The sequence below is a fragment of the Astatotilapia calliptera genome, chromosome 7, assembly GCF_964374335.1.
Source record: "Astatotilapia calliptera chromosome 7, fAstCal68.1, whole genome shotgun sequence".
NCBI classification, from domain to species: domain Eukaryota; kingdom Metazoa; phylum Chordata; class Actinopteri; order Cichliformes; family Cichlidae; genus Astatotilapia; species Astatotilapia calliptera.
The window spans coordinates 17,084,833-17,095,443 of NC_137428.1; the positions used below are offsets into that span (position 1 = coordinate 17,084,833).

The following is a 10,611-nucleotide window of genomic DNA, read 5'->3' on the forward strand; positions in this document are numbered from 1 at the left end:
TTGCAATATAAAGTTGCACATATGCATCATAAAGCTTAGTTAATATTCCTCAAACTGTTGACATCACACTTTACTTTTGCAGTGCTTAATTCTTTCAATAAAACAATGATTTTTGCTCTGTAATGTGTTTTTAGCTTCACATTTTACTAGACTTTATATTGGCACAAGAGCAAGGTCGTACTTGAATGTATATCAAGTTACGCTCCTCTTCACTCAGACAGGTTCACTCATTTAGACTTTGCACAGTCAGGTTTTGCAAGTTGTTTGATTATTATGCAACTCATGGCTTAGACCCCCTGCTTTAAAAAGTCAAACCACTTTCATTAAGGAATGACGACTTCATAAAGACCTTGCAAGTAGACGGCTTAACCACTAACATTTTTTCTTTTTTAATAACGAGTACTGTAACAATTAACATTTAGCTATTTTAATTGGTTTCCGCATGGCTTTCAGATACTCCTTATACAATCTGTATACCACTGTGTCCTGCTATGTGCCTATGTTCTAACCAAATGTGGAAAAACAAAACAGTCCCACAAAGAAAACTGGATATTTTATTTGTGCATTGCTACTCTGGTGGTGTTTGCAGCCAAGAAGCTTGGTAAGGTAAGTTTCCATAAGCACCAATTATCTCAGAGTGAGAGGAAGCCATAAACAGCTGTGCAGAATATGAAAAAGATCCTTGAAATGCTTTCAAAACCCAATAAAGTGTCAGATTTGGGGGAACTAGCAGATCATTTCCTCCTGTGGAAAGTGTCACACATACAAGTGTATGCCCTCATGCTCTTCCTTTCATCTTTCCCAGACAGTATTGTGCTATGAGGGGAATCATTTTTTACTTTCTTTAAATCAAAATAAGATAACCAGTCACATACAACCACATTTTTGAATTATCAAAAAAACCCAAAACAATAGTAATAAAAATCCTGAGTTTACGCAGGGCCCAAGTGCAGCTCCAGTGATGCAAAAAAAAAAAAAAAAAAAAAAGAGAAGTCTGTGGTGTCCTTTCAAGTGAGATTATATTCATGCATTACAAACATTCATAATATATTATCATATATATTTGCAATGAATCACATGAAGCTAATTTAAGACATTAACAGTACCACACATGTTTTGCAAATGTTAATTTTAATATGACACATGTAAAACTATTCTGCGTCATTACTTTTTGGACTGCACAGTAATCCTTTTCTATAACAGCTTCACTGTGATGATCTCACCTACAAAGTCCTCCCTTGACTTAATTACATGTACAGTGGACCAGTGGGTAAAAAAACAAAAACAAACCTAACTTTAAAAGTACTAAAAAGAATTTAAAATTAAGTAGTAAGGCAGGTGTTTTCCAGTAATCTATATGGATGCATTACACATTCATAAAAACAAATGCACCACAGTGACAGTTTCACTGACTGAAGGACACCCTTAATAACCAAGAAGCTCTCTCAGGAAAATCTCTCTTTGAGATTCTTGCGACATAAAAGCAGACATCAAGCTCCTTGATCAGTTGCAATGGAAAGTATTTCATTCTTATTAATGTTTCATTCAGCTGGCACTGCGCTCTTCATCAGCCCTTCATTCAGTGCGAGTGACATGTAACACTACAGAAGGCCTCCTGATATAATCTCCATGACCACAAGGCCAGACACAGAAACCGTCACAAAGACCTCTTGAGTCAGCTCTTTAGTCTTTTGGCTGAGTGTTTTCCTCAGGGGAAAAAAAAGTGCACATAGTGACCAAGCCCGGCATCCATCAGATGCTGACATTATGTGTAGTAGTCCAGCTTGCTCTCTATCGTCTTGCAGCCTTTCACAGAGAAAACCCTCTCCGATTTGGGGAAATACACTAAATCTCTGGCCACCATGTCTGCCACGTCCTGGTTTGGCTTGATGTCTCTGGCTTTCATCTCGGCCATGGCGCACTGGACGACGTGTCGGTACTCCAGAGGCAAGAAAGGGACGAAGAAGTCCACCAGGTTCTTGTCTATCAAATTCGTACGATAAAAGCCACCTGGAACAAAGATTTCCATGTGGAGCAGTTACTCATTTATAAAGGATAAAGGCAGAAATATTAGTGTCGTTTACACTCACTTTGGTTGTTGTTGAACACTGACAGAGAGAGCGATGTTTCCAGGTCTTTGAGCTCAATCTCTTCTCGATCTCGCCCTTGTTTCCAAAAATCTAACGCCGTCTGTATAATGCTCTCCCCTCCAGCATTGCTATGACAAAGATTAGAAACATAAGATTTAGCGTTCAACTGTCTGTTATCACTCACAGCCTTTATACCTTTATTTACTTCATTGTTGAGAATAAGTATAGCACACTCCTTATACTGCTAGGGATTTTTTTTTTGTGGACAGCACTGCTCATATTCAGTTGATTTAATAACAACAATAAGAGCCCATTAGCCATTACCATCTCAGAAACCTCTTTCCAAATGTGTTTTTGAGGAGTAGGAGCATTGCTGTTCACATGCACTGTGCAACACCCACACAGATACAGAACCTGCTTAAAGTGACTTAGTCCTGTGGAAATGCATTCAGCTTTTCACCTGAGAAAGATGAAGATTGATTTGCGGTAAGAAACTCCGTCCAGCTTGACATAGTAGTCCAGGTAGGGCTTGATGCTGTCGATCAAGCCGGGATGCATCTTATCCATCTCGTCAAAAATGAACATGGAGCGTTCGCAGTTTGTGACGTTGCCTTTGATCCACTGCTGTAACTGAGACTGAGGAGAGAGAGGCAGCAGAATAAATCGGACCAAACAGAGCAAGACCACTGGGTTTCAATCAAAAGCTAAATGCGTGGCTCTCCGTACCTTATAGCATGCACTTTGACTTTGATGTGGAAAGTGAAGTGTGGATGTGAACACATGAACGAAGCTGCTGTCCATTCCCTCCTTGTAAATGTTTTCAGCAATCAGCTTACTGACAAAGTTCTTCCCTGTGCCCGTCCATCCGTGCAGGGAGAGCACCAGGGGCTTCTTCGGGTTCTCATTGCTCATGAATCCACTCACAGCTTTTAAGAGGATGCGTGAAGCGATGTGCTGCCCAAAGAGTTTGGTATCCAGGTCATTTTGGAGACCTACACAGCAGAATGTCAAAGGAATTAACGGCTAAATGTATGAGTCTAAAACTATTTTCTTGCATTCCTTAGCCACAGCAGTAGGGCTGCTAAAAGTCTCACCTTCTTCATTATCATAAACCATTTATAAGTTCATATGTTCATGTAGTTAGTGGAAAGATATATCAACAAGTACCTGACAGGACAGTACAAACTTTGTGTGCAAGAAAGAGTAACTGATCAAATGGTTAAAAAATAGAATGGATAAAAATTTGAATAAATACTTTAAAAAAAATTTATTAAGTGCACTGACAGCTTGGGTAACCTCCAATTCTCCATTGGATAATCTGTGAAGGCGGATGGATAATTAAATTTGTATTATGGCCATAAAAGATCTGAATCAAACTCCAGCTGCAACTAGGTTTATGGTTCATGTGACCAAAGTACTTTAAGCTGCTCCCAGATCCTCAAGCTGACCAGCTTGAGGATAAAAAAAGGCTAACATCGTGCCTTTTAGAAGAACTTCATTTAGAACACCCTCTTAATCATACACTGCACGGAGACGAGATGAGCAGTTAAGACTACCTAGAACAGTGGTGTCAAACATAAGCAAACATTTCCATCATTTTACAGGCTGATAAAAAGTTAATGTAAACATTCACAGCACATTTATACACATCTACAGTGAGCTCCTTCAGTCCTTTCACATTTAAAGAGGCAGCAGTGGCGGTCTTTGGCTTAGATCAGGTTACCCGATGGGTCTACATAATGTTCACTGCTGAAAGGTGATCTAAAAGTCTTTTACTCTGATAGTTAGCTTTCAGTTTCGAGGGTTAAAATAAGCCACACCGATAGCACTGTAACGTCGGCGCCGTACGATAACGTAACTAATTAACGTTACAGCTGCCTGCACTTTTAATCGAGGTCAAACAAACCATGTGCACAGAGCTATTATGTTTACACTGCACGGGGCACCTGCTCACCTGTCGCATTGAAGGCGATCCATTTGGAATCGCAGCTTTCGCGAAAGTAATTGTAGATAGTCCGCCCTAGAGTCGCGCCTATACCGATAACCACTGTTGTTGTGATCGGATCAAATGCTTTAACTAGCACGCCGACAGTCAAAAAAATATGCAAAAGAACATATACGTGTCTCGCTCTCATCGTTAAAACTAACTAATTTCGGATATGAGTCGTTTTCTGTGGCAAAATAGTCATAGCACCACGGTGATACCGCGCTAAACATGTAAACCAACTAGCTTCTTGCTCTACAACGCAGAACTTCCTTATTCGTCACGAACACGTGACAAATGCGTCGCTCTACGCTCAGCAGGCAAAAAAATGTTTATCAAGTTTAAAGATGCAAAAAGACAAGAAAAGAAGAGAAAAGCACTATACATGTTTATACCAATAAACTAGTCGTGTCGCTAGCTTATCATGTAGCACATCCCCCGCTCAGCTAACGTTAAAGCGGCAGTTAGCGACAGTTGGGGTGTTGTTTGTGTGCAGTTCAGAATAGGTTCAGGGGTGTTTGGTGGGTATGCTACCTGTCTTGTTGAAAGAAATCCACTCTGGTCGGCAGCACTCGTGGAAATAGTAAAAAATGTTCTGATACCTAGCTAAAATCCCGGTGAGAGCCGCAGCCATGCCGACAGCTATGGTGGTGCTAATGGGCTCTATCGCCTGCGTCGTGCCGGAGCACACCAGCATCCACAGCAGCAGGATGTGCCGCGTACTCGGCTTCATTTCTCACAAATGTCACCGCTTCATAAAACAGAGTAGGAAAAAAACAAAAGCAGGGAGCCTGTGAGCGGAGTGAGTGAACTCGATACAGTCAGCTGGCGAAGGTGGCGCTGCGGTTGTCATGGGTCCAAAGGTGAGGTTGCGTCTTCTTCTCCTTATCTATTTTCGGCAGGATTGACAATTCGCGCGTGACGTCTGCCTCTCCCAGGTCCGGATGTTGCAGTCAGTGACTCCTGCAGGGACGTGCACTCCTTTTGTTTGTTTTTCTTTCTTTTTTTCTTTTTTTAAAAATTTTAAATATTTGTGTTTTACAATATTCTTCCACACTATGTGGTCTTTGGAATTGTGCTCATAAAGCTCCTCCATGGTTTCACATTAGGTCTTTATTTACAATATGTTACAGTAAGCCAAATATCCCCAGGTCACATTGGACTTGTCAAAAATCAGGATAGTTTTGGTACCAAGGAGAGGCCGCCATATTTTATATATACTATATATTGTTTTGTTGTCTTGTGTATTGTGAAGCTGGTCTTTTGGTGGAGAGCATTGCCAAACACAAACATTTCCCACAGCATAACAGTTATGGAGGAAAATCACTGACCTCAGCTGCAGACTAAATCAGGATATGACAGTTTTGAAAGACCATTCAAAATTATTGCAAAATTCACTGAACTTCTGACGGAGCCATTTGTCCAGTAAAACATCTATTTAACATCCAAACTCTTTTTTTTTCTTTTTTTTTTACTAATTCTGGCACTTACAAAATGAATTGTAAGCTATTCATGTATACGTAATATAACATTTTACATAAATAAAAAAGAAACAATACAACAATCTTTGCACTGATATTTATTTTTAATTGTATAAATATGACAGCTCTGGTTCTGCTATAATGAAACAAAGGCCTCAGGTGGACCTAAGGAAGAAGGTGGTCTGATGTCTTTTTGATCCTGATCCTCAAAGAGCTGAGCACTCAGCATCTATCTGCACTCCAGTGCCAGTCTGATCACCATGGTAGTATCTGCACACTACCGTGGTGATCAGACTGGCAGGAGAAAAAGAAGAGCATAGAAATAAAAAAACAAACTATAGGAGAGAGAAGACAGTTTAACAGCATCTGACATAACTAAAGGAGGGGTCACCTAATCTACCCTGACTAAAAACTTTATGGAAAAAGAAAGTTTTAAATACAATCTTATAAAAAAAAGAGTGTCTGGATAGTCATGGGTAGCGCTCTGGCTGTGGTGTTTTGGATGAACTAGAAGCATCTCACACAGTTTTCAGAAAAGTCTGATAATAGGTTATTAAGAAATTCTTAGACAAAGGAAGGATTTCCATTTCTCTACCATGTGTCATGACAAGACTGAGAGTGTGATTAAGATGATGGGTGGGCTCATTTAGAATTTGAGATAGGCCAGTTGAGTCTATTAATCAATTTAATGTAGTGTTAAGGCAGTCGTGTAATTAGAATGTTAAACTGTGGCTGGAAGTCTTCAAATAAACCATTGATGTGATCGCAAAGCTGTTTCAAAACAACTCGTGAATTTTTGCAATTAAAAAAAGGTGAGAAATTGGTCTATGACCATCTAAGGCATCTGAATCAAACAAAGGTTGACTATGTAATGGTCTAATTACAACAAATTTAAACCTATCTGGCCTTTTCATTAAAATAAACTGATCATATTTCAAATAAAAGCCCAAATAATGGTAAGACAATCAATTACATCTCTGTCTAGGGTTAGTTCATCAGTAAGGATTGTTGCCAGTTCTACTCCTTTTAAGTAGGAAATGGGTCTTTTAAACCAACATATTCTTCCTTCAAGAAATTAACACTCAAAATAGAATAAATATTAAATAATTTATTAACAAGGACCTGGGAGAGAAAGACAATGTTCAATAAAGTTAAGTATTTTTTTCTGCTGTAAATAATGATTCTATCTATATAAATTATGTTGCTTAAATAGATGTTTAGATTGGCTTGTTAGCTATTCTGGGAGCAGGAAGAGCAGTGAACTACAGAAAGATAAGGAATTTGATGCCACGTCTTCACATTAAATGTTAAAAGATGGGTTTCCAGATCCATTTTAATAAAAGTTTATATAAGCAACTTTCACTCTGTGTAAATATCCATTTCAAAGTTTATCCTAAACCAGTGTGAGGCATCACTGCTTTGACTTGGTCAAATCAACAACGTATCATGAAACTGTGCCCCTGTTCTGCATACTTTCATCTGTCCTTCCCTGTCAGTCGTTTGTCTTTTCGTCTTCCAAGCAGTCAGTTTAGTTTCCTTCTCCTGATGTTGTGTTTCCTCAAATCACAAAGCAAAGAAGGACATGTTTATGGGCTTAAATTATGAATTCAAATCTTGCTAAAGATAGACCACAGTTAGGGTGCTTCCTAGCCCTAACCATTTTATCATCTTTAAATGTCTCAAAAATGTGTCTAGATGTCATAACATAAAGTGAAATTCATGAGTGAACTAGCTATTTTCCACCATTACTGGGTTTTTTTCCTATCATATAAACATATATTCTAACATATATTTGCCACTATTCCATTCTTGGTATTTCTGCATTGTGATGACTATGTGATGTGATTTTACCTGCTTAAATAATGTGCAGATAATGTAAATTTCATGTCCTATAAGGTCGCCTCCTGCCTCAGCTTGACATAAACTTTTTTTTAGCACGTTAAGACAACTAGTGCAAGGCCTGATTGGGAAGAGTGTAACCGGGATCATTTTTTGCAGCTTAATTTTAAAATGGTCACAATATGTTTTTACTCTGCTGGTATATTAACAATCGTTATTGTTATTGCAGCTTTCAGATGTGCAAACATAACTGATTAAGGGTATTTATAATAATGAACAGATGAAAAATAAATAAATAAGCAGAACGATAGCCTCCAGTTTGACAATTGGATTCACCTCCACATCTTTCTCCAGATCTGTTATCTGCTTGTGATGAAATATTGAGAAAACAGACCCTGCGTGGCCTTGAAGCTGCCTGTCAAGCAGCTCTGCAGTTATGTCATTTCGAGTGGAACTCCCAAACAGTAAATGCAATACCTCTGTAAAACCCTTTGAATCTAAAATTATTTACTGGTTTAAGACAAATTTTAAAATATGACTTAAAATCCACTGTGGGATGTGCATGCATAGGCAAAAATAGAAAGAAATGATATAATTATCCCAAAAAGTTAAACTAACCAGCAAAACCAGGACTAGCTCCACTGTGGGGTCTAGTTGGACCACACGTGGGATTTATGGTGGATAGATCATTTGTGTTTACCAGCACAACAGCTGGAAAATTAACATGTAACAACGATATATTTGTGCTGCTTTCCTTGTTTTTATCAATTAACTTGACAGGAAACACTAAGAGTTCCCTGATTCTGCAGATCAGCTGCAAACGTCCTTCAAGGTAGTCAACTGTGAGAGGGCTGCCTTTCATAAATTGATATAAATGTGCTCCTAATACTGCAACAATTGCTAAACAAGCTAAATTAACCAGAGGTTAACCTGTGCTACTTCCATTGAACAAATCTATTTAGATTAAGATGCTTTTAAAAGTAATAGCACACTGGCCTTGGTGGAGGTGGGTTGAGAGCACTTTACCAAGTTTAGATAGGGCTTCTTTAACTATGACTGTATTCATTATGTTTGCTGTGCTACAGGATTTCCCCTCACTGACTCCAGCGCTTGACAAATCGGGCACCTTCTCAACAGCCATCAAGTGAGAAAGAATAACTTTGCAGAGTAAAAATATATGACTAGTTTTAAAATAACTTTGCTGTTACCAGTTAGTAACAGATTAGAAGTCCTTTCTCCTCTTTTATTCCCACCAGTTTCTCATGGGTGCTGTTGTTCTGTCCCCCAAAGCATCAGAGCTTCAGAGGGAAGAACAGAGGAGACGGGTCAACCTCTAATCCCACTGTAAATAGCACTACTGCAACCTCACACTGACCCCCCACTCCCCTCTCTTTTCACCTCATCTAACCCTCGCCTTAACCCCCCTCACAGCGATAGCTGTGGCTGAACTTAAAGAATCGAACCCGGCTGAAAGCAAATTCTTGTGAAGTGAACAGTGAGAAAATCAGGCTTACCGCCACCACGAGGGGTTCACCGCTTTCATGTTGCAGTGTGTGATAATGGAAACTAGAGGAGAAACAGAAGGGGAAACAAAAATAGACATGGGATCTGCAATACCAAAAAAATGAGTCACGCGTAGTGGGCACTTAGAGCCGCATTTATTGCATCATGATAATCAGACACTGGAATAAATCCACTCAAAAGTAGAACAGTTTATTTTAAAAGTCTGTGTAACACATTTTGATTGCCAATGTGTTCTACATGAGAGCTCAGAGCTAAGCAACATCATCTGTTTTTGCTGATTAATCAAGGAAAAATGCAATTTAATGAACATGCTTTTTGGCTAAATTGTAAGTAAAATCCTCAGAAGGATTGTATTTTGTATTGCTGGTGATGCCAAAGCATTTATTAAAACATCTCTTTCAAATAATTTCCACAAAACTGATCGATGATATGCTGAAAAGAGAGCAGACTGCCTCTTTGCAGTTTCTTCCACCTGATGGTGGTGCTGCAGGACAGGCAGCTCACCAATGATCAGCTACATGCTTATCTGGAGACTTGTATGTGAGAGTTTGTGTAGATTACAGCTCCCTCTACAGGCTAAACATTCCTCATTCCTAGTGTGCTGTTGCAGGGTTTGCTGCTTTTTCCTGGACCGGCACAAATACCTTGATCCTGACCTCTACTCACTACTATTGGAAAGATTAATGGCACTGCTTGCTCTTAAAATAAATTGAGATTATCCACCCTGATCTCAAAAATAATAAATAAATTTAGAAGAATACGATTAATCCTTACTTAGGGAGCTGAATTTAGTTTTAACACAGTGATGAATTTGGTAAGTAAAATGGGCAAACAGTGTAGAATAAGCCAAAAGTCAAAAATCTAAGCCACACAAACTCTGTGCACAGATCGTAGATACTTGCGTTTTATGTTATGATCAGAATGCTAAGAATAAAAATTGCATCAGATTTGATGGGTGTATTGCAAGGGATAAAACTGGATTTTTAAAAGTTGACAGACAGTATTCACAGTATATGCCAAGGATGTCAAACACCAAACTGTCAAACCGTTAGCTTAAACTGAGGCTACAACTCTCAAAGACTAACAGAAGATGAGCACTAAATGGCCTGTATTTGTATAGCGCTTTACTAGTCCCTAAGGACCCCAAAGTGCTTTACATATCCAGTCATCCACCCATACATTCACACACACGTGATGGCAAGCTACATTGTAGCCACAGCCACCCTGGGGCGTAATGGCAGAGGCGAGGCTGCCGGACACTGGCACCACCAGGCCCTCTGACCACCACCAGTAGGCAACGGGTAAAGTGTTTTGCCCAAGGACACAACGATCGAGACTGTCGGAGCCGGGGCTCGAACCGGCAACCTTCCGATTACAAGGCGAACTCCCAACTCTTGAGCCACTAGAAGAATGGAAAAATGTTGCCTGGTCTGATGAGCTACTACTGATCAACTACTTTCTGCTTTAACATTTGGACAGTACGGTGAGAATTTGGCATAAACAACATGAAAGCATGGCTCCATCCTGCTAAACTAATACCATAATGGTATGGGGGGATATTCTTATGACACATTTCCGGCCCTCTAGTACAAGCTGGAAACTGTTTAAACACTACAATTAATCAGTAGTGTTTTTGTATCCCTTTATGACCACGGAGTACCCATCTTCTGATGGGTCCTTCCAGCAGGCTAAC

The 10,611-nt window shown here is 39.4% G+C and overlaps 1 protein-coding gene across 2 annotated transcripts; it reads right to left on the reverse strand.

Annotated features, from left to right (window-relative positions):
- Nucleotides 1–536: 536 nt before the first annotated feature.
- Nucleotides 537–4,965, reverse strand: tor1 (torsin family 1). 2 transcript variants are annotated; one of them, XM_026173299.2, is made up of 5 exons: nt 4,609–4,965; nt 2,817–3,082; nt 2,551–2,726; nt 2,091–2,218; nt 537–2,010 (listed from the first exon to the last, which is right to left on the reverse strand). In XM_026173299.2, exons 1-5 carry the CDS (start codon nt 4,805–4,807, stop codon nt 1,766–1,768), a joined length of 1,014 nt encoding a protein of 337 aa, XP_026029084.2. In that variant the 5' UTR covers nt 4,808–4,965; the 3' UTR covers nt 537–1,765. The 2 variants fall into 2 exon arrangements, with proteins under 2 accessions (XP_026029084.2, XP_026029085.2); XM_026173300.2 differs by lacking the exon at nt 4,609–4,965 and adding an exon at nt 4,045–4,345.
- Between the last annotated feature and the right edge of the window lie 5,646 nt (nt 4,966–10,611).

What these genes read in the sequence shown, in the direction of transcription:
- tor1 (XM_026173299.2), bottom strand. Translation starts at nt 4,807, where the DNA reads ATGAAGCCGAGTACGCGGCACATCCTGCTGCTGTGGATGCTGGTGTGC. An exon ending in GATTTCTTTCAACAAGACAG is followed by an intron (nt 3,083 to 4,608) that starts GTAGCATACCCA and finishes TCTGCTGTGTAG; the next exon opens with GTCTCCAAAATGACCTGGAT. An exon ending in TCAATCTTCATCTTTCTCAG is followed by an intron (nt 2,219 to 2,550) that starts GTGAAAAGCTGA and finishes TCTTTGTCATAG; the next exon opens with CAATGCTGGAGGGGAGAGCA.